Source organism: Schistocerca nitens, chromosome 11 (genome assembly GCF_023898315.1).
Source record: "Schistocerca nitens isolate TAMUIC-IGC-003100 chromosome 11, iqSchNite1.1, whole genome shotgun sequence".
In the NCBI taxonomy this organism is placed as follows: domain Eukaryota; kingdom Metazoa; phylum Arthropoda; class Insecta; order Orthoptera; family Acrididae; genus Schistocerca; species Schistocerca nitens.
Genome location: NC_064624.1, coordinates 139,926,641 through 139,951,258, shown reverse-complemented (window position 1 = coordinate 139,951,258; position 24,618 = coordinate 139,926,641). Strand labels below are relative to the sequence as shown.

The 24,618-nt window shown below is 45.1% G+C and overlaps 1 protein-coding gene across 1 annotated transcript in view; it reads left to right on the top strand.

The window, feature by feature from the left end:
• LOC126213518 (procollagen-lysine,2-oxoglutarate 5-dioxygenase) overlaps positions 1-24,618 on the top strand; it is a 516,340-nt gene that overhangs the window by 154,163 nt on the left and 337,559 nt on the right. Inside the window, exons 3-4 of the mRNA XM_049941348.1 lie at positions 11,904-12,037; positions 18,779-18,942. Coding sequence (XP_049797305.1) covers positions 11,904-12,037; positions 18,779-18,942 — 298 coding nt within the window. The remainder of the gene's footprint in view (positions 1-11,903; positions 12,038-18,778; positions 18,943-24,618) is intronic.

The following is a 24,618-nucleotide window of genomic DNA, read 5'->3' as shown; positions in this document are numbered from 1 at the left end:
CAACTGGCTTTCTCCAGTTCGTTGTGCACTTCTCGGTGTTATCTTTTTTATCAGGCGATGCAGTTCCTCGAAACATTCTCGCGACATACGAAAATATTTGAAGAACCTATCTTCGTCAGACTCTAGATCAATACACAGATGATAGTTTTCTCCTAAGCTTTCTCTCTTGCTATTAATGTCGTGCACCCAACACCTCCTCTTCTTGGTGCAATTTCGTATGGCTAGTGCGAGCTACTCATTTCTGCACTTAAAAAAATAATAATAATAATAACTCGCACAAAGATAACGTGTCCCGCGTGAAGCTTCCAAATCGTCTACCGCCAAGACAATTGCGCTACGCACGCAAGCTTAATAATGGGGTTCGGCCCTTTCTATAGTGTTAACAGCTGACGCATCAAGAGTGGCTGCGGCCGGCCGTTGCCTGTGTGGCGTCCCTGGCCGCTGACTGGCCCGGCCTCCCGCTGCGTCGTCCGTCTCAGCGGCAGGCCGGATTCTGTCTGGCCAGGCCTTTAAATATAGAGCTGGGTAAACAGGTAAAATAGGGCACTGCAGTGGGCAACGACTGTAGAAACCAACAAGTGTCTGGCGCAGTTGGTAAAACAGTTACTGCTGCTACAATGGGAGGTTATCAAGATTTAACTCTTTGTTGCCTGACGGTACTTAAAAGTACCAGTAAGTTTTGGCTCTCATTATTTTCTCGTGGTGCAATTTCGTGATCTGAGAGCCTGTCGGTACATAACAGTAACTCTGCTCTACTGTTTCACAGATGTTATTGTGCAATACATAGACCTCTCTGGCGGTCAGAGCTTGAAATTGTTTTTCGCGTGCTGCTGTGAAAACAGAAGATTGTATGTACTTGTTTCCATGGTGTTGCCTGAATTTGTGGGCAATTTATTGAAACTTCCGTTGTGTTTTTCATTGTACGTACTTACCTTCTTTGTTTTTTTTATAATAGTTTGAAGCATTACGTTACAAGTGAATGAGATAAAGTGGAAAATATAAGGCGGTCTTATTAGTACCGTCAGGTTGTGCGAACACTTTATTGTAGCAACAATGCGTTACCTCTCACTAGTTGTTCTGTCCACTTTTTCTCACACAGAAATCGGTAAATACATTTGCCTGTGGAACAATTAGAACAAACAGGAAAGGTTTGTCAGGGAATTTAGCTAAATGTCTAAATCAAATCACAGAGAGTCGTCTTTAGACCTAACAGTATTTCAATGGAAGGAGAATAAGGTAGTGTATTTTGCGTCAAACTTTCGTGGCAGTGAACACAGCGTAGTGACAAGAAAACGGAAAGATGGAACTAGTATGACTATACCATGTCCAGTTATTGTATGTGATTACAATAAAAACATGGGTGGTGTGGATCATGCAGACAGATTACATCTACATCTACATCTACATCTATACTCCGCGAGCCACCTTACGGTGTGTGGCGGAGGGTACTTATTGTACCACTATCTGATCCCCCCTTCCCTGTTCCATTCACGAATTGTGCGTGGGAAGAACGACTGCTTGTAAGTCTCCGTATTTGCTCTAATTTCTCGGATCTTTTCGTTGTGATCATTACGCGAGATATATGTGGGCGGTAGTAATATGTTGCCCATCTCTTCCCGGAATGTGCTCTCTCGTAATTTCGATAATAAACCTCTCCGTATTGCGTAACGCCTTTCTTGAAGTGTCCGCCACTGGAGTTTGTTCAGCATCTCCGTAACGCTCTCGCGCTGACTAAATGTCCCCATGACGAATCGCGCTGCTTTTCGCTGGATCATGTCTATCTCTTCTATTAATCCAACCTGGTAAGGGTCCCATACTGATGAGCAATACTCAAGAATCGGACGAACAAGCGTTTTGTAAGCTACTTCTTTCGTCGATGAGTCACATTTTCTTAGAATTCTTCCTATGAATCTCAACCTGGCGCCTGCTTTTCCCACTATTTGTTTTATGTGATCATTCCACTTCAGATCGCTCCGGATAGTAACTCCTAAGTATTTTACGGTCGTTACCGCTTCCAATGATTTACCACCTATGGCATAATCGTACTGGAATGGATTTCTGCCCCTATGTATGCGCATTATATTACATTTATCTACGTTTAGGGAAAGCTGCCAGCTGTCGCACCATTCATTAATCCTCTGCAGGTCTTCCTGGAGTACGTACGAGTCTTCTGATGTTGCTACTTTCTTGTAGACAACCGTGTCATCTGCAAATAGCCTCACGGAGCTACCGATGTTGTCAACTAAGTCATTTATGTATATTGTAAACAATAAAGGTCCTATCACGCTTCCTTGCGGTACTCCCGAAATTACCTCTACATCTGCAGATTTTGAACCGTTAAGAATGACATGTTGTGTTCTTTCTTCTAGGAAATCCTGAATCCAATCACAAACCTGGTCCGATATTCCGTAAGCTCGTATTTTTTTCACTAAACGTAAGTGCGGAACCGTTCAACTTATGGTTTTGACAAGCGATCTTCTGGGGAGCAATAGAAATTGCTTTTGTCAATGCTTACGTCATCTTCAGTAATCTACATGGGGCACTGCCACTGCTGGAATTCAGGCGTGCTGTGGCACTAGGGCTAATGAATGAACAGCAAGTGTCAAATCTCAAAAAGAGAAACTCTGGTAAAGATGAAATAACTCTCCCAAAGAGAAGGAACGATAACTTTTCTGTTCCGAAGGATGTACGTCTTGGCAACCGAGGAAACCATTTTGTAGTGTTCAGTTGTAAAAGAGGACGATGCGAAATGTGTGCGAAAAATAAAATTCAGTCGAGACCACATTCACAATGTAGTACATGTAAAGTGTATTTGTGCTGCAATGAGAAAAAGAACTGTTTCCTACAATTTCATGAGGTATCACTAAAGATGTGATATGTATATTCTGTCAAAAGTCGGCCGGTGTGCCCGTGCGGTTCTAGGCGCTTCAGTCTGGAACCGCGTGACCGCTACGGTCGCAGGTTCGAATCCTGCCTCGGGCATGGATGTGTGTGATGTCCTTAGGTTAGTTAGGTTTAAGTAGTTCTAAGTTCTAGGGGACTGATGACCACAGATGTTAAGTCCCATAGCGCTCAGAGCCATTTGAACCTTTGAACTGTCAAAAATGTAAAGCTAAGTTACTATATATTGTGAAGTTGCTCTAGAATAAATTTATGCGAAATTCAAAAAAAAGAATTCAGAAATATCATATTTCTGTTAATTAATTTTCTGATGTAAAAATATTTAATATTTATTTGGAATAAAGTACAAGTTATAAAAATTGGAGCATTTTTCTGTGCATTTTGTGATTCTGTCCATGGAGTCTGACGGTACTTCTGAGTACCAGGAGAGAAAAAAGTTGTGAAAAATAAAATAAAATTTTACAAAAAAATCCTACCGTCATTTGAGGCCACAATAGCATAAATTCTGCATAGAAAATGTTAAAAATTAAATTTTTTTCTTTTGTCAGGAAACAAAGGGTTAAGTGAGTTTGAACGTGGTACTTCAGTCGGCGCACGAGCAATGGGACACAGCATCTCCGAGGTAGCGGTGAAGGGAGGATTCTCCCGCACGGCCATCACACGAGTGTACCGTGAATATCAGGAGTCCGGTAAAACATCAAACCTACGACATCGCTGCGGCCGGAAAAAGATCCTGCAAGAACGGGACCGACGACGACTGAAGACAGAAGCGCAACGCTCCCCCAGATTGCTGCAGATTTCAATGCTGGGCCATCAATAGGTGTCAGTGTGCGATCTATTCAACGAAACATTAAAGATATGGGCTTCTGGAGCCGGAGATCCGCTCGCGTACCCTTGATGACAGCACGACACAAAGCTTTACGCCTCGCCTTGGCCCGTCAACACCGACATTGGACTGTTGATGACTGGAAACATGTTGCCTGGTCGGACGGGTCTCGTTTCAAATTGCATCGATCAGATGGAGGTGTACGGGTATGGAGACAACCTCATGATTCCATAGACTCTCTATGTCAGCAGGGGACTGTTCAAGTTGGTGGGGACTCTGTAATGGTGTGTGGAGTATGCATTTGGAATGATACATCTGGATAGGACACTGAGAGGTGACACGTACGTAAGCATTCTGTCTGATCACCTGCATCCAAAATGGTTCAAATGGCTCTAAGCAGTACGGGACCTGACTGCTGAGGTCATCAGTCCCCTACACTTAGAACTACTTAAACCTAACTAAGGACATCACACACATCCATGCCCGAGGCAGGATTCGAACCTGCGACTGTAGCAGCAGCACGGTTCCAGACTGAAGCGCCTAGAACCTGCATCCATTTGTGTCGATTGTGCATCCCAGTAGACTTGGGCAATTCCAGCAGGACAATGCGACACCCCACATGTCCATAATTGCTACAGAGTGGCTCCAGGAACACTCTTCTGAGTTTAAACTCTCTGCATACATGAACATTATTGAGCATATGTGGGATGCTTTGCAACATGCTGTTCAGAACTCCACCCCCTCGTACTCTTACGGAGTTATGGACAGTCTTGTAGGATTTCCTTCAGCAGTACTTCAGACATTAGTCGAGGCCATGCCACGTTGTGTTGCGGCATTTGTGCGTTCTCGCGGGGACTCTACACGATATTAGGCAGGTTATTTTATTTAATCGTGTCCAAGCCATAGACAACCCACATATTACATATACACACAAATACAAAACACATATGTGTAAACAAAACAAACCCAAAATGGGGAGTCACATTACAATATAAAGACAAACATAGTATATACACTCCTGGAAATGGAAAAAAGAACACATTGACACCGGTGTGTCAGACCCACCATACTTGCTCCGGACACTGCCAGAGGGCTGTACAAGCAATGATCACACGCACGGCACAGCGGACACACCAGGAACCGCGGTGTTGGCCGTCGAATGGCGCTAGCTGCGCAGCATTTGTGCACCGCCGCCGTCAGTGTCAGCCAGTTTGCCGTGGCATACGGAGCTCCATCGCATTAACACTGGTAGCATGCCGCGACAGCGTGGACGTGAACCGTATGTGCAGTTGACGGACTTTGAGTGAGGGCGTATAGTGGGCATGCGGGAGGCCGGGTGGACGTACCGCCGAATTGCTCAACACGTGGGGCGTGAGGTCTCCACAGTACATCGATGTTGTCGCCAGTGGTCGGCGGAAGGTGCACGTGCCCGTCGACCTGGGACCGGACCGCAGCGACGCACGGATGCACGCCAAGACCGTAGGATCCTACGCAGTGCCGTAGGGGACCGCACCGCCACTTCCCAGCAAATTAGGGACACTGTTGCTCCTGGGGTATCGGCGAGGACCATTCGCAACCGTCTCCATGAAGCTGGGCTACGGTCCCGCACACCGTTAGGCCGTCTTCCGCTCACGCCCCAACATCGTGCAGCCCGCCTCCAGTGGTGTCGCGACAGGCGTGAATGGAGGGACGAATGGAGACGTGTCGTCTTCAGCGATGAGAGTCGCTTCTGCCTTGGTGCCAATGATGGTCGTATGCGTGTTTGGCGCCGTGCAGGTGAGCGCCACAATCAGGACTGCATACGACCGAGGCACACAGGGCCAACACCCGGCCTCATGGTGTGGGGAGCGATCTCCTACACTGGCCGTACACCACTGGTGATCGTCGAGGGGACACTGAATAGTGCACGGTACATCCAAACCGTCATCGAACCCATCGTTCTACCATTCCTAGACCGGCAAGGGAACTTGCTGTTCCAACAGGACAATGCACGTCCGCATGTATCCCGTGCCACCCAACGTGCTCTAGAAGGTGTAAGTCAACTACCGTGGCCAGCAAGATCTCCGGATCTGTCCCCCATTGAGCATGTTTGGGACTGGATGAAGCGTCGTCTCACGCGGTCTGCACGTCCAGCACGAACGCTGGTCCAACTGAGGCGCCAGGTGGAAATGGCATGGCAAGCCGTTCCACAGGACTATATCCAGCATCTCTACGATCGTCTCCATGGGAGAATAGCAGCCTGCATTGCTGCGAAAGGTGGATATACACTGTACTAGTGCCGACATTGTGCATGCTCTGTTGCCTGTGTCTATGTGCCTGTGGTTCTGTCAGTGTGATCTTGTGATGTATCTGACCCCAGGAATGTGTCAATAAAGTTTCCCCTTCCTGGGACAATGAGTTCACGGTGTTCTTATTTCAATTTCCAGGAGTGTATATCATATCACGTCCCGCCAAAATTCAGCGCATTTAACTGCCACTGCCGTAGCGTTTGCCAGACCCCCTTTCCTGCACACTTCCCCCCATGTTGCTGCATTCCAGGAGGTGGTCCATTGTTTGGGTCTAGCCGCACTTGCACGTGTCCGTCCCATTTACAGATGTTTACGTTGCATCTGCCCACCCCAGTTCGTAGGCGGTTGAGGGTTCTCCATAATGGCCATTTTAGTTCATTTCCAGAGGCCAATTGTTCATTGCGTGAGATTAGAGGTGCCTGGTCTCCCGCCATTTTGACAATCTGACCTTTTGTTTTGAGGTTTCGAGCGGTTGAACTGAGGTGAGGAAACTCCGTCTCGATTTTAGACGTGTGTGTGGAGGGTTTTGTCCGAAGAGAGGATGGCGCTGGTGGCGCAGCTGCTTGAGGCGCTCTGCTTCGCTTGCTATAGCTCGTCTGATGTTGGGTGGAGCTACGCCACTAAGCAAATAAAGTTGGCCAACCGGGGTGGGTCTTAGGCATCCCGTGATGACGCGACAGGCATCGTTCAGCAGAGGATCCACTCGTTTCGCACGCGCTGATCTTTCCCAAACTGGGGCAGCGTATTCGGCAACCGAGTAGCAGAGTGCAAGTGCCGACGTACGTAAAGTATGTGTGAGCCACAGCAGAAGCGTCCACGTCGCGGCCCTGGGAGGACTGCTTGTAGTCCTGCTGATTCTGCTACCACCAAGCCATTAGGCAGGTGTACCAATTTCTTTGCCTCTTCAGTGTATAACACATATGTAGTATGACAATTGCAAGCACTACAGAAGGAGACCAGACAGTTCATAAATTTGTGAAAAAGAAGGGGGAGCACGAGAGAGATTTGAACACGGATCCCTCAATTTGAAGTCCAGCACCACTCAATGACGACGCGATGGTGCTTACATTTCGCTGTGTGTTGCATATCTTTTGAGCTTGGACCGTTCACCGTTTCGGTTTTGCATCTTATTTCATAGGTTAGTACGGCTTCTTCCCGTTTTCATGCTTGTTATGTGTTCAGATTTTGGCTGGATATCCTCTGGGAAGTGTTACCATTAAATCTGACAGTGTGCGGTGTGGTGTTTCCCCAGTTAGCATGAGCGGCAACGAACAGATTTCTGATTACCTCAGCGGACAACACGATAATTTCATCTCCATCACTAATAACGTTGGGTATCAATGAACAACATTCAAGGGCCCCGTACAACACGCTTTAGCAGACAGGTGTGTGCGGAGCAAAGTTGTCAGGCACGGGACGGATCCGCCGTGATTCGACAACCGCGTTAGAAAAATGCTCTGAAACCAAAGAGAGCTTCACTGCGCCGGCCGGAGTGGCCGTGCGGTTCTGGGCGCTACAGTCTGGAGCCGAGCGCCCGCTACGGTCGCAGGTTCGAATCCTGCCTCGGGCATGGATGTGTGTGATGTCCTTAGGTTAGTTAGGTTTAAGTAGTTCTAAGTTCTAGGCGACTGATGACCATAGCAGTTAAGTCGCATAGTGCTCAGGGCCATTTGAACCAACCATTTGAGAGCTTCACTGCAAGTTTAAACGTAGCCAAAGCCTCATAGGCAAACAAAAATTAAAAGAAGCCAAAATTAGCGAAAGCAGACCCATGCGTGAAGCGTTCAACGAATTCGAAAACACATTATGGCCATTAAAATTGCTACACCACGAAGATGACGTGCTATAGACGCGAAATTTAACCGACAGGAAGATGCTGTGATAGCATTCACAGAAGAAGGTTGGTGCCGGTGGCGACACCTACAACGTGGTGACATGAGGAAAGTTTCCAACCGATTTCTCATACACAAACAGCACTTGACCGGCGTTGCCTGGTGAAACGTTGTTGTGATGCCTCGTGTAAGGAGGAGAAATGCGTACCATCACGTTTCCGACTTTGATAAAGGTCGGATTGTAGCCTATCGCGATTGCGGTTTATCGTATCGCGACATTGCTGCTCGCGTCGTTCGAGATCCAATGACTGTTAGCAGAATAATCGGTGGCTTCAGGAGGGTAATACGGAACACCGTGCTGGATCCCAACGGCCTCGTATCACTGGCAGTCGAGATGGCAGGCATCTTATCTGCACGGCTGTAACGGATCGTGCAGCCACGTCTCGATCCCTGAGTCAACAGATGGGGACGTTTGCAAGACAACAACCATCTGCACGAACAGTTCGACGGTGTTTGCAGCAGCGTGGACTATCAGCTCGGAGACCACGGCTGCGGTTACCCTTGACGCTGCATCACAGACAGGAGCGCCTGCGATCGTGTACTCGACGACGAACCTGGGTACACGAATGGCAAAACGTCATTTTTTCGGATGAATCCAGGTTCTGTTTGTAGCATCACGATGGTCGCATCTGTGTTTGGCGACATCGCGGTGAACGCACATTGGAAGCGTGTATTCGTCATCGCCACACTGGCGTATCACCCGGCGTGATGGTATGGGGTGCCACTGGTTACACGTCTCGGTAACTTCTTGTTCGCATTGACGGCACTTTGAACAGTGGACGTTACATTTCAGATGTGTTACGACCCGTGGCTCTACCCTTCATTCGATCCCTGCGAAACCCTACATTTCAGCAGGATAATGCACGACCGCATGATGCAGGTCCTGTACGGGCCTTTCTGGATACAGAAAATCTTCGATTGCTGCCCTGGCCAGCACATTCTCCAGACCTCTCACCAATTGAAAACGTCTGCTCAATGGTGGCCGAGCAACTGGCTCGTCACAATACGCCAGTCACTACTCTTGATGAACTGTGGTATCGTGTTGAAGCTGCATGGGCAGCTGTACCTGCACACGCCATCCGAGCTCTGTTTGACTCAATGCCCAGGCGTATCGAGGCCGTTATTACGGCCAGAGGTGGTTGTTCTGGGTACTGATTTCTCAGGATCAATGCACCGAAATTGCGTGAAATTGTAATTGGTGTAGCAATTTTAATGGCCAGTAGCGTAAATTCTGTTTACCAGCCTGACCAAAAACCCTAAGAAGTTTTGCTCTTATGTTAAATCAGTAAACGGATCGAAGCCATCTATGCAGACACTCCGTGACCATAATGGTACTGAAATAGGGGATGACAGAGAGAAGGCCGAAGCAGTAAAACGCCTTTTTCCAATACTGTTGCACAGAGGAAGCTCGCACTGTGCTGCTTCCTGTAACTCAACGCACGAATGTTAAAATGATGGTTATCGAAATAAGTGAGCACTGGATAGAAAAACAACTCAAATCGCTTAACAGAGGGAAGGCCAATGCACCTGACGGGATACCAGTTCGATTCTATACAGAGTATGCGAAAGAACTTCCCTCTCAACTAGCAGCAGTATACCGTGTGTCTTTGGAGGTGAGAAGTGCTCCTGATCTTCATCTACCAGGATACTCTGCAAATCACATTTAAGTGCCTGGCAGAGGGTTCCTCAACCACCTTCACAATTTTCTATTATTCAAATCTCGTCCGGCGCACGGAAAGAACGAACACCTATATCTTTCCGTACGAGCTCTGATTTCCCTTATTTTATCGTGGTGACCGTATCTCCGTATGTAGGTCGGTGTCAAAAAAATATATTCGCATTTTGAGGAGAAAGTTGGTGATTGGAATTTAATGATGTCCATCCCAAATCCTGTATCATTTCTGTGTCACTCTCTCTCTTATTTCGCAGTTAATACAAAACGTGCTGCCTTTCTTTGAACTTTTTCGATGTACTTAGTCATTCCTATCTGGTAAGGATCCCACACCGCGCAGCAGTATTCTAAAAGAGGACGGACAAGCGTAGTGTAGGCAGTCTCCTCAGTAGATCTGTTACATTTTCTAAGTGTCCTGCCAGTAAAACGCAGTTTTTGATTAACCTTCCCCACAACATTTTCTATCTGTTCCTTCCAATTTAAGTTGTTTGTAATTGTAATTCGTTGGTATTTAGATGAATTTACGTCCTTTAGATTTGACTGATTTATCGTGTAACTGAAGTTTAACGAGTTTCTTTTAGTACTCACGTGGATGACCTCACACTTTTCGTTATTTAGGGTCAACTGCCAATTTTCGCACCATTCTGATATTTTTTCTAAATCGTTTTGCAGTTTGTTTTGATCTTCTGATGACTTTATTAGTCGATAAACGACAGCGTCATCTGCAAACAACCGAAGACGGCTGCTCAGATTGTCTCCCAAATCGCTTATATGGATAAGGAAGAGCAGAGGGTCTTTAACACTCCCTCGGGGAACGCCAGAAATCACTTCCGTTTAACTCGTTGACTTTCCGTCAATTACTACGAACTGTGAACTCTCTAACAGGAAACCACAAATCCAGTCACATAACTGAGACGATATTCCATAAGCACCCAATTTCACTACAAGCTGCTTGTGTGGTACAGTGTCACAAGCCTTCCGGAAATCCAGAAATACGGAATCGATCTGAAATCCCTTGTCATTAGCATTCAACACTTCATGTGAATAAAGAGCTAGTTGTGTTTCATATGAACGATGTTTTCTAAACCCATGTAGACCGTGTGTCAATAGACCGTTTTCTTCGAGGTTATTCATAATGTTCGAACACACTATATCTTCCAAAATCCTGCTGCATATCGACGTTAATGGTTGTTGTTGTGGTCTTCAGTCCTGAGACTGGTTTGATGCAGCTCTCCATGCTACTCTATCCTGTGCTAGCTTCTTCATCTCCCAGTACCTACTGCAACCTACATCCTTCTGAATCTGCTTAGTGTATCCATCTCTTGGTCTCGCTCTACGAGTTTTACCCTCCACGCTGCCCTCCAATACTAAATTGGTGATCCCTTGATGCCTCAGAATATGCCCTACCAACCGATCCCTTCTTCTAGTCAAAATGCGCCACAAATTTCTCTTCCCTCCAATTCTATTCAATACCTTCTCATTAGTTATATGATCTACCCGTTAATGATATGGGCCTGTAATTTAGTGGATTACTCCTAACTGGAAAAAAGCACAGGTAATTCCAGTTTTCAAGAACGGTCGTCGAACAGACGCACAAAACTATAGGCCTACCTCTCCGACGTCGTTCGGCTATAGAATTCTGAAATATGTTTTATGCTTGCATGTTATGACACTTGTGGAGGCCGAAAATCTCCTCCTTAGGAACCAATATGGATTCTGAAAGCAACGATCACGTGAAACCCAGCTTGTTCGGTTCTCTATTCCAACATTTCTAATTATTCTTTCTAGAAATGTCCATCCCTCTTCAGCTGAACTCTGTACTGTTGCATTCATTATCGCAGTACCTATAGGCTCAGAGAAGTTCAAACACATATCATCATTCCTCAGTTCCTCAATATCCCACTTATTTCGATTTTGCTTCTTCCGGACGAGTCTCTTAAGCTTCAGTTGTCATTATTAAAATTTACTACCTTGATAATGAGTCGAAAATGTTAATGATAGCATTTGAGTTCCCTGAGGCTGAAATACGTACTGAAAAAATTTAAGTATATTACAGAGGTAAAACTGGTCGGCAAGGTGATGTTGGACTGATTGATATATAGATAAATAAATTGATTGGTTGGTGGCTATATTGATTGGTTAATTGAGTGGGTGGATGACTGTCTGAAATTTTGTAGGTTAGATTAATCGCACCAATGATTGATGAATCGACGATTGATTGATTGAAAAATGATTGAGAGTCGCATTCATTTGTTAATCGATACTGATACTCGAGACAGTTAATTTACTTATATTCAATAACAAATGCAATTCTCTTTTTGCAGGTGCTAGGGATGGGCCAGGCGTGGAAAGGGGGCAACATGAACTACGCAGGTGGAGGCTTCAAGGTGAACCTGCTGCGGGAGGAGCTCGAAAACCACAAGGACGACCCCGACAAGGTCATCATGTTCACTGACAGGTGAGCACCGTGGCTGCAAAGGGTGAGGACAGACCAAAAAACTGCCGGCTGCCCTCTGTGTGGGAAAGCAGAGGCGTGGCATTCAGGGCTAACTGGGCGTGGGACCCCTACCGTCCGTACATCCCGAAGATAGTGTGCAGGTAACACGAGGTAAAGTGGAAGTGTGGAAGTTGAAATGGAAAGAAGGTAGTTGAATTGGGAGGGCGCTAGTAGACATGGAAAGATGGAAGGTTAGCCAGATAAAACGAGGTGAATAACAGATCGCATCACAGTGGACAAGCGACCATTTTTCACACACTTCTCTACGATTCTCAGAGAATGGGTGGCGATGTAGACTTGTTCTACGAATAGAGTCCAATCTGTTGTTTTAATCCCACAAAGACAAAATTAGCTCTCTGTTAGGCAGGACTGGACGCTGAGAGGCCTTGAAGGAGGTCACACTTGAGCCACTGCCACAGTTAGTCATTACAAGGTCCAGGGGACTGTTTTGAGACCCAGGAAAGCTTCACTGAAGACCAGTAGAGAGTCTATTAAGGGTAACCACTCCACGAACAGACTGATATCTGGCCTTAACCGTGTGACTGACTCCTACAATGCTAGGAGGTTTGCAGAGCTAAGAGCTCCCTTATATGCAATGACTTGCTGAGAAGCCGCGCGGGATTAGCCGAGCGGTCTGAGGCGATGCAGTCGTGGACTGTGCGGCTGATCCCGGCGAAGGTTCGAGTCCTCCCTCGGGCATGGGTGTGTGTGTTTGTCCTTAGGATAATTTAGGTTAAGTAGTGTATAAGCTTATGGACTGATGACCTTAGCAGTTAAGTCCCATAAGATTTCACACACATTTGAACATTTTGAACTTGGTGAGAGTGTTATTAGAGGTAGAATTTCATATACATGATTGAAAATCCGTGTGTACACATTGCACAGCACCATTCAAGCTCATTTAAGTAGTTTGTGCATCTCTATGAGAATTCTATGTCTGCCTTCTTTGGGCCAAACATAAAGTGACAAATAAGTGGGAAGGAGGGAATAAGAAAGGAAGGAGGGGGTAGGGGATGAAGGAAGGGTCAACAGAAAGAGAAAGGGGCAATTTGAGAAGGGAGGAATTGGGAGTGGAGAAGGGTGGAAGTAGAAGTGGAGAGGGATGGAACTTGTACCAGAGAAGAATGGAAGTAGAAGTGCAGAATGGAGCAAGTAGAAGTGGAGAAGGGTGAAATTTGTAGTGGAGAAAAATGGAAATGGAAGTGTAGAAGGGAGCAAGTGGAAGTGGAGAAGGGGGAATTTGTAGCGGAGAAAAATGGAAGTAAGAGTGAAGAAGTGAGCAAGTGGAAGTGAAGATGGGTGAAAGTAGAAGTGGAGAAGGGAGTATATAGAAGTGGAGAAGTCTGCAAGTAGTATTGGAGAAGGGTGTAAGTAGAAGTGGAGAAGGATGGATGAAGAAGTAGAAGGCCAGTAACTGAAGTAGAAGTGTGGCAATTGAAGTGGATAAATGGAAGCTGAAGTTGGACTGGAAGTGTGGAAATTGAAGTGAAAAAAGATGGAATTTGAAATGGGAGGGTGGATGTAGATGTGGATGGGCAGAAGTAAAAGTGGAAAGTGAAGTGTAAGAGTAAAGAAAGGAGGCAGAAAGTAGACAATAGAGATGGGAGCAAAAAAGGCTAGCAAAGAAAGAAGGGGGCAACAGGTTGGACATAGAGAGATGAAAGCAGGGTAGTGAGTGGAATGAAAGGAGAAAGTAGGAAAGTTAGTAGAATGAAACATGAAAGCAAAGAAGGAATAAGCACACAAATGAGAAAGCAGATAAGTGAGTAGAACGATAGAAGGAAGCAGACAAGACAGTAGAATGAAAAAGGGAATCAATTAAGTGAATAGAATGGTAGAAGGAACCTGGAAATGAGGAGAATAAAAGGAAGGAAGCAAATAAGTGGGGAGAATTAAGGAACAGAGCAGTGTTATGAGAAGGATGAAATATTGACTTAAGAAAGAGCACAGGAATGAAACGAAAGGTAAGTGAACAGGTAAATGAGAAGAGTGGGGGAAGAAGTGAAAGAAACAGTGGATACAGGGTAGGATGGATGAATAAGAGTATTAAAGAAATGAGGACAGCTTATAACACTACCATCTGCTACAGCTACACCATAACCTTAAAGTTAGAGGCAGGTTGTCAAATAAAACTATCTTGTTAAAGCAATTATGGTATAAAGCAATAGAACAGTGTTACCCTCTGAGAGGAATTTTGTTATGTTTTGTACCTAACGGAGGTAGCTTATCCGAAGTGAAAGTCAGAATTACGTAAATATTCAAACAGTAACAAACAATGATTTACTTATCCACACGGTTCAAAGAATAAAAAAACGGTCGCCAGCCTAATTAGGCGTGAGAATGATTAACATTTTTGTTTGATAAAGTAGGTATGAGTAACTTTAACGGACAAACACAAACTATATTTTGCCACACACGAGTGCAATGAACTCTGACACCTGCATATATTAACGTTAAGTTTGGAGTTGACAGCTAGAGCAGAACAGATAACGATACACACTACTATCTTCAGGGCTTAGTCAAACTGAGTGGTTTCAATAATATTATTATTACAGTGCACTTTAGAATCAAAATTTGAACATAGGTTCAATATTACTTTTCAAACATATTCCTATCTGACATGAAATATAGATACGGTGTACAGCAAAATTAGTTATTGTGCATAGATTAAGTCTCTAACTACTAAACAACTTTTTATTTTGAATTAAAATTAAATGGAGTGCACTAACAGATTACTTCTCACTGTCTTATGAATAAAAAAGTTACTGTTTTCATAGATAGTTGTCTTTCTATTAATCGTTATCTATCATGGGATAATAGACAAACTGTGTATCTTGTTACACCATTATTATGCACTTTCAATAGACAAGAGGAACCCAATATTGTACAGAATTTCACTTGACAAGCAAGAGTAATTAAAACATTCTATAATTAAGTAACTTTGTGCATTTGAATTCTTTCAGTGGAGGGGGACCCTTAATCTTGACCACTGTAGTAGAGCAAACTAAACACACTTTCAATACACAAGAGAAACAAGTACTTAGCAAGCATGAACATATAACTCTCAACGGTTGCAGTTGTGAACTTTTACAGCAGTGAAACACAAATTTCAAATATTTGTAAGATCCTTTCAAACAACAATAGTATTTTTAGCACACTCTATTGCCATATTAATTGTAATATGGCTTCAATAAAGTTGTTGTTGTTGTGGTCTTCAGTCCTGAGACTGGTTTGATGCAGCTCTCCATGCTACTCTATCCTGTACAAGTTTCTTCTTCTCCCAGTACCTACTGCATCCTACGTCCTTCTGAATCTGCTTAGTGTATTCATCTCTTGGTCTCCCTCTACGATTGTTGCCCTCCACGCTGCCCTCCAATACTAAATTTGTGATCCCTTGATGCCTCAGAACGTGTTCTACCAACCGGTTCCTTCTTCTCGTCAAGTTGTGCCACAAACTCCTCTTCTCCCCAATGCTATTCAATACCTCCTCATTAGTTATGTGATCTACCCATCTAATCTTCAGCATTCTTCTGTAGCACCACATTTCGAAAGTTTCTATTCTCTTCTTGTCTAAACTATTTATCGTCCACGTTTCACTTCCATACATGGCTACACTTCATACAAATACTTTCGGAAACGACTTCCTGACACTTTAATCTATACTCGATGTTAACAAATTTCTCTTCTTCAGAAACGCTTTCCTTGCCGTTGCCAGTCTATATTTTATATCCTCTCTACTTCGACCATCATCAGTTGTTTTGCTCCCCAAATAGTAAAACTCATTTACTACTTCACGTGTCTCATTTCCTAATCTAATTCCCTCAGCATCACCCGACTTAATTCGACTACATTCCATTATCCTCGTTTTGGTTTTGTTGATGTTCATCTTATATCCTCCTTTCAAAACACTGTCCATGTCGTTTAACTTCTCTTCCAAGTCCTTTGCTGTCTCTCACAGAATTACAATGTCATCGGCGAACCGCAAGTTTTTATTTCTTCTCCATGGATTTTAATACCTACTTCGAATTTTTCTTTTGTTTCCTTTAGTGCTTGCTCAATACACAGATTGAATAGCATTGGGGAGAGGCTACAACCCTGTCTCACTCCCTTCCCAACCCCTGCGTCCCTCGACTCTTATAACTGCCATCTGGTTTCTGTACAAATTATAAATAGCCTTTCGCTCCCTGTATTTTACCCTTGCCATCTTTAGAATTTGAAAGAGAGTATTCCAGTCAACATTGTCAAAAGCTTTCTCTAAGTTTACAAATGCTAGAAACGTAGGTTTGCCTTTCCTTAATCTTTCTTCTAAGATAAGTCGTAGGGGCAGTATTGCCTCACGTGTTCCAATATTTCTACGGAATCCAAACTGATCTTCTCCGAGGTCGACTTCTACCAGTTTTTCCATTCATCTGTAAAGAATTCGTGTTAGTATTTTGCAGCTGTGACTTATTAAAGTGATAGTTCGGTAATTTTCACATCTGTCAACACCTGCTTTCTTTGGGATTAAGGACAGTCTTTCGGATAAAGGACAGTCGGTAAATACTTTAGCGTGTGAGGGGCCCTAAGTTGATGTGTGACTGAGGGTAAATCAGGGTAGGTACAAGAGTTCAATCAAATTTTATCTTATATTTGGGTACACTGTGACATCCTATGAACTGATCCTTCACTGTACATTACAGTGATTGCGCAATGTGGTAGCGAGTGCATGTTGGTAAATGGATTTGCAGGTAGAATTGCTGGACTCTGTCGTTTCTTGGTGACGATGATAGATACCAATTCCAGAATAGTTCCAGCTCTTTATCCATCCATCCGAGGCATTGGAGAGCGCCAGGAAAAGCCTCTCACGGAACCAGCACAATACACAACTTTTAAATCAGCAGTTGATAGTTTGGTAGCTCGTCCCCGACTGACTCTCGGTTCCACCTTTCTATCCGTGCCCACCACATTTTGCGCGCGCTACACAGTTCCGTTCCCGACGGGAAACACAACACTTTAAATAACTAAGAACCCTAAGTGAAGGTCAGCAGTCTACATAACAGCGACCAAACATATTAAATAAAACAGAATATTTGCATATATTGGTAGTTCTACACAAAATTATTCACACAGAAATTACAGTCATATACAGTAAGTACAGTAAGCATCAAGGGACCACCAATTTAGTATTGGAGGGCAGCGTGGAGGGTAAAAATGGTAGAGGGAGACCAAGAGATGATTACACTAAGCAGATTCAGATGGATGTAGGCTGCAGTAGGTACTGGGAGATGAAGGAGCTTGCACAGGATAGAGTAGCATGGAGAGCTGCATCAAACCAGTCTCAGGACTGAAGACCACAACAACAACAACACAGTAAGTTTTGTCTCCCTCCAATTGAGACAATTTAAATGACACATATACTACATTGCATAGAATCAAACCATGACATCAAAGTTTTTACAAAGAAAGGAGTACTACAGTTTTGTGTTATCGATTCAAACAAACAACATTTACAGAAGCTCAACGATGTAACATTAAATACACTCCTGGAAATTGAAATAAGAACACCGTGAATTCATTGTCCCAGGAAGGGGAAACTTTATTGACACATTCCTGGGGTCAGATACATCACATGATCACACTGACAGAACCACAGGCACATAGACACAGGCAACAGAGCATGCACAATGTCGGCACTAGTACAGTGTATATCCACCTTTCGCAGCAATGCAGGCTGCTATTCTCCCATGGAGACGATCGTAGAGATGCTGGATGTAGTCCTGTGGAACGGCTTGCCATGCCATTTCCACCTGGCGCCTCAGTTGGACCAGCGTTCGTGCTGTTTATGCAGTCCTGATTGTGGCGCTCACCTGCACGGCGCCAAACACGCATACGACCATCATTGGCACCAAGGCAGAAGCGACTCTCATCGCTGAAGACGACACGTCTCCATTCGTCCCTCCATTCACGCCTGTCGCGACACCACTGGAGGCGGGCTGCACGATGTTGGGGCGTGAGCGGAAGACGGCCTAACGGTGTGCGGGACCGTAGCCCAGCTTCATGGAGACGGTTGCGAATGGTCCTCGCCGATACCCCAGGAGCAACAGTGTCCCTAATTTGCTGGGAAGTGGCGGTGCGGTCCCCTACGGCACTGCGTAGGATCCTACGGTCTTGGCGTGCATCCGTGCGTCGCTGCGGTCCGGTCCCAGGTCGACGGGCACGTGCACCTTCCGCCGACCACTGGCGACAACATCGATGTACTGTGGAGACCTCACGCCCCACGTGTTGAGCAATTCGGCGGTACGTCCTCCCGGCCTCCCACATGCCCACTATACGCCCTCGCTCAAAGTCCGTCAACTGCACATACGGTTCACGTCCACGCTGTCGCGGCATGCTACCAGTGTTAAAGACTGCGATGGAGCTCCGTATGCCACGGCAAACTGGCTGACACTGACGGCGGCGGTGCACAAATGCTGCGCAGCTAGCGCCATTCGACGGCCAACACCGCGGTTCCTGGTGTGTCCGCTGTGCCGTGCGTGTGATCATTGCTTGTACAGCCCTCTCGCAGTGTCCGGAGCAAGTATGGTGCGTCTGACACCCCGGTGTCAATGTGTTCTTTTTTCCATTTCCAGGAGTGTAGAACAAAAACTAATCAGCAGAGCTTTAGAGCTATGGTGTTAGAAGCTGAGGAAGGGTGTGCATAGGCGCTGTGTGTGTGTGTTGCAGCTACGACGTGGTGGTGCTGGCAGACCCGGAGCGCATCCTGGACCAGTTCGAGCGGACCGGGGCGCGCGTGCTGTTCTCTGCGGAGGGCTTCTGCTGGCCCGACGAGTCGCTGGCCGTGCAGTACCCCACTATCACCCGCGGCAAGCGCTTCCTCAACTCCGGCGGTGAGTCCACACCCTCTCTCATCCTATCCTAGGGTCTGTCATACGGGCGATCGTCATCATCATCATCATCATCATCATCATTTAAGACTGATTATGCCTTTCAGCGTTCAGTCTGGAGCATAGTCCCCCTTATAAGATTCCTCCATGATCCCCTATTCGGTGCTAACATTGGTGCCTCTTCTGATGTTAAGCCTATTACTTCAAAATCATTCTTAACCGAATCCAGGTACCTTCTCCTTGGTCTGCCCCGACTCCTCCTACCCTCTACTGCTGAACCCATGAGTCTCTTGGGTAACCTCGCTTCTCCCATGCGTGTAACATGACCCCACCATGTAAGCCTGTTCGCCCTGACTGCTACCTATATAGAGTTCATTCCCAGTTTTTCTTTGCTTTCCTCATTGTGCACACCCTCCTGCCATGGTTCCCATCTACTAGTACCTGCATACATCCTAGCTACTTTCATATCCGTAACCTCAACCTTGTTGATAAGGTAACCTGAATCCACCCAGCTTTCGCTCCCATACAACAAAGTTGGTCGAAAGATTGAACAGTGCACAGATAACTTAGCCTTGGTACTGACTTCCTTCTTGCAGAAGAGAGTAGACCGTAGCTGAGCGCTTACTGCATTAGCTTTGCTACACCTCGCTTCCAGTTGTTTCACTATGTTGCCATCCTGTCAGAATATGCATCATAAGTACTTGAAACCGTCTACTTGTTCTACCGTGCGGTTCTAGGCGCTACAGTCTGGAACCGCGAGACCGCTACGGTCGCAGGTTCGAATCCTGCCTCGGGCATGGATGTGTGTGATGTTCTTAGGTTAGTTAGGTTTAAGTAGTTCTAAGTTCTAGGGGACTGATGACCTCAGAAGTTAAGTTGCATAGTGCTCAGAGCCATTTGAACCATTTTGAACCACCTGTTCTAACTTTGTTCCTCCTATTTGGCACTCAATCCGTTTATATATCTTTCCCACTCACACTACTTTCGTTTTACATTTCTGATCTAGCTCTGAAATATTACTTTGCAAACTTTCAATCGAATCTGCAAATGGCTCTGAGCACTATGGGACTTAACTTCTGTGGTCATCAGTCCCCTAGAACTTAGAACTACTTAAACCTAACTAACCTAAGGACATCACACACATCCATGCCCGAGGCAGGATTCGAACCTGCGACCGTAGCAGTCGCGCGGTTCCGGACTGAGCGCCTTAACCGCGAGACCACCGCGGCCGGCAATCGAATCTGCCATCACAACTAAGTCATCCGCTTATGAGAGACTGCTTATTTTGTGTTCACATATCTTAATCTCACTCAGCCAGTCTATCGTTTTCAACAAATGATCCATAAATAATATGAACAACAGTGGAGACAGGTTGCAGCCTTGTCTTACCCCTGAAACTACTCTGAACCATGAACTCAATTTACCGTCAACTCTAACTGCTGCCTTACTATCTATGTAAAGACGTCTAATTGCTTGCAAGAGTTTGCCTCCTATTCCATAATCTCGTAGAACAGACTATAACTTCCTCCTACGAACCCGGTCATATGCCTTTTCAAGATCTATAAAGTATAGATACAATTCTCTGTTCCACTCGTAACACTTCTCCATTATTTGCTGTTAAGCCAAAGATCTGGTCCTGACAACCTCTAAGAGGTCTAAACCCACACTGATTTTCATCCAATTTGTCCTCCACCCACCCACACTGATTTTAATCCATTTTGTCCTCAACAATACCTGAGACGATTTTACCCACAACGCTGATTAAAGCGATACCTCTGTAGTATTTACAATCTTTACTGTTTCCATGTTTAAAGATTGGTGAGATTACTGCTTTCGTCCGGTCCCCCATACAGGGGACAGGCAAAATAATGTGAACAGTGGTAATAACGGGATGGTTGTGTTTGACGGTGAACAAACCAGGTAAGGCACGTATCGCGCTGGACTGTGCGTGTTCAGTACGACTAGACATCAGTGCAGGTTGTTTACGAGTATTGCACACTTCGTATTTGCATTCAGAGGCCGAGGTCGACGTGCAATGACAGATCTAACAGAGTTCAAATGGTTCAAATGGCTCTGAGCACTATGGGACTCAACTGCTGAGGTCATTAGTCCCCTAGAACTTAGAACTAGTTAAACCTAACTAACCTAAGTACATCACAAACATCCATGCCCGAGGCAGGATTCGAACCTGCGACCGTAGCGGTATTGCGGTTCCAGACTGCAGCGCCTTTAACCGCACGGCCACTTCGGCCGGCCAACAGAGTTCCAAAGAGGTCAGATTGTAGGGGCCCGATTACCTGGAGCATCAGTAACCAAGACAGACAGCCGGCCGTTGTGACCGAGCGGGTCTAGGCGCTTCAGTCCGGAACCGCGCTGCTGCTGCGGTCGCAGGTTCGAATCCTGCCTCGGGCACGGATGTGTGTGATGTCCTTAGGTTAGTTAGGTTTAAGTATTTCTAAGTCTAGCAGACTGATGATCTCAGATGTTAAGTTCCATAGTGCTCAGAGCCATTTGAACCAAGACAGCCGGCTTACTGAATGTTTAGAGAGCAACTGTTCCAACAGTCATGAGAGCCTATACAAAACGTAGAAAGACATCATCGTGTAAATGTAATGTTGTTGTTGTTGTGGTCTTCTGTCCTGAGACTGGTTTGATGCAGCTCTCCGTGCTACTCTATCCTGTGCAAGCTTCTTCATCTCTCAGTACCTACTGCAACCTACATCCTTCTGAATCTGCTTAGTGTATTCATCTCTTGGTCTCCCTCTACGATTTTTACCCTCCACGCTGCCCTCCAATGCTAAATTCGTGATCCCTCGATGTCTCAGAACATGTCCTACCAACCGATCCCTTCTTCTAGTCAAGCTGTGCCATAAACTCTCTTCTCCCCAATTCTATTCAATACCTCCTCATTAGTTATGTGATCTACCCATCTAATCTTCAGCATTCTTCTGTAGCACCACATTTAGAAATCTTCTATTCTATTCTTGTCTAAACTATTAATCGTCCACGTTTCACTTCCACACATGGCTACACTCCATACAAATACTTACAGAAACGACTTCCTGACATTTAAATCTATAGTCGATGTTAACAAATTTCACTTCCTCAAAAACGCTTTCCTTGCCATTGCCAGTCCACATTTTATATCCTCTCTACTTCGACCAAATAGCAAAACTCGTTTACTACTTTAAGTGCCTCTCTAATTCCCTCAGCATCACCCGACTTTTGTTCGACTACATTCCATTATCCTCGTTTTGCTTTCGTTGATGTTCATCTTATACCCTCCTTTCAAGACACTATCCATTCCGTTCAACTGCTCTTCCAAGTCCTTTGTTGTCTCTGACAGAATTACAATGTCATCGGCGAACCTCAAAGTTTTTATTTCCTCTCCATTGATTGTAATACCTACTCCGAACTTTTCTTTTGTTTCCTTTATTCCTTGCTCAATATACAGATTAAATATCATCGGGGATAGGCTCCCTTCCCAACCACTGCTTCCCTTTCATACCCCTCGACTCTTATAACTGTCATCTGGTTTCTGTAAATAGCCTTTCACTCCCTGTATTGCACCCCTGCCACCTTCAGAATTTGAAAGAGAGTATTCCAGTTAACATTGTCAAAAGCTTTCTCTAAGTCTACAAATGCTAGAAACGTAGGTTTGCCTTTCCTTAATCTTTCTTCTAAGATAAGTCGTAGGGTCAGTATTGCCTCACGTGTTCCAATATTTCTACGGAATCCAAACTGATCTTCCCCTAGGTCGGCTTCTACTAGTTTTTCCATTCGTCTGTAAAGAATTCGCGTTAGTGTTTTGCAGCTGTGACTTATTAAACTGATAGTTCGGTAATTTTCACATCTGTCAACACCTGCATTCTTTGGGATTGGAATTATGATATTCTTCTTGAAGTCTGAGGGTATTTCGCCTGTCTCATACATCTTGCTCACCAGATGGTAGAGTTTTGTCAGGATTGGCACTCCCGAGGTTGTCAGTAGTTCTAATGGAATGTTGTCTACTCCCTGGGCCTTGTTTTGACTGAGGTCTTTCAGTGCTCTGTCAAACTCTTCACGCAGCATCATATCTCGCATTTCATCTTCATCTACATCCTCTTCCATTTCAATAATATTGTCCTCAAGTACATCGCCCTTGTATAGACTATATACTCCTTCCACCTTTCTGCTTTCCCTTCTTTGCTTAGAACTGGGTTTCCATCTGAGCTCTTGATATTCATACAAGTGGTTCTCCTAAGGTCTCTTCAATTTTCCTGTAGGCAGTATCTGTCTTACCCCTCTTGAGATAAGCCTCTACATCCTTACATTTGTCCTCTAGCCATCCCTGCTTAGCCATTTTGCACTTCCTGTCGATCTCATTTTTGAGACGTTTGTATTCCTTTTTGCCTGCTTCATTTACTGCATTTTTATATTTTCTCCTTTCATCAATTAAATTCAACATTTCTTCTGTTACCCAAGGATTTCTACTAGCCGTCGTCTTTTTACCTATTTGATCCTGTGCTGTCTTCACTACTTCGTCCCTCAAAGCTACCCATTCTTCTACTGTATTTCTTTCCCTCATTCCTGTCAAATGTTCCCTTATGCTCTCCCTGAAACCCTCTACAACCTCTGGTTTAGTCAGTTTATCCAGGTCCCATCTTCTTAAATTCCCACCTTTTTGCAGTTTCTTCAGTTTTAATCTACAGTTCATAACCAATAGATTGTGGTCAGAGTCCACGTCTGCCCCTGGAAATGTCTTACAATTTAAAACCAGGTTCCTAAATCTCTGTCTTACCATTATATAATCTATCTGATACCTTTTAGTATCTCCAGGGTTCTTCCATGCATACAACCTTGTTTCATGATTCTTGAACCAAGTGTTAGCTATGATTAAGTATGCTCTGCACAAAATTCTACCAGGCGGCTTCCTCTTTCATTTCTTAGCCCAAATCCATATTCACCTACTATGTTTCCTTCTCTCCGTTTTCCTTCTCTCGAATTCCAGTCACCCATGATAGTGGGCGCAAATCAATACTAAATGATAGAGATCGTCCTACACTAACACGAATTGCGTCGAAACTACACAAAACTACGGCGGCTAAAGTGACTGCGGAGCTGAATAGCCATCTTCGAGACGCCGTATCTGTAGACACTGTATGCTGAGAACTCCAAAAAGTGAATATTCGTGGACGAGCTGCTATACCGGAACCAATAGTGACGACAACCAACGCAAAGAAGCGTAAAACACGGTGTCAGGAGCATAAATTCTGGACGGCTGATCAGTGGAAACACGTCATATGGTCAGACGAGTCAACGTGTTCGTTATTTCCATCATCTGGCCGGGCTTACGTCTGGAGAACGCCAAAAGAAGCGTACAATCCTGATTGCTGATTCCAACGGTTAGGCATGGAGGTGGAAGTGTGATGGTGTGGGCAGCCATATGATGATATTCTGCTTGTCCCATCATTAAAGGCCGTGTTACAGCCAACGATTACGTGAACATTTTAGGTGATAAGGTGCACCCCATGATTCAAATATTGTTCCCCAACAATGATGCCATATTTCAGGACGATAATGGACCCATTCTCACACAGCCAGGACAGTACAGTCGCGGTATGAGGAGCATGCAACCGAACTGCGCGTCATCCCTGGCCAGCACAGTCGCCGGATTTCAAACTTATTATCAAACTCTTG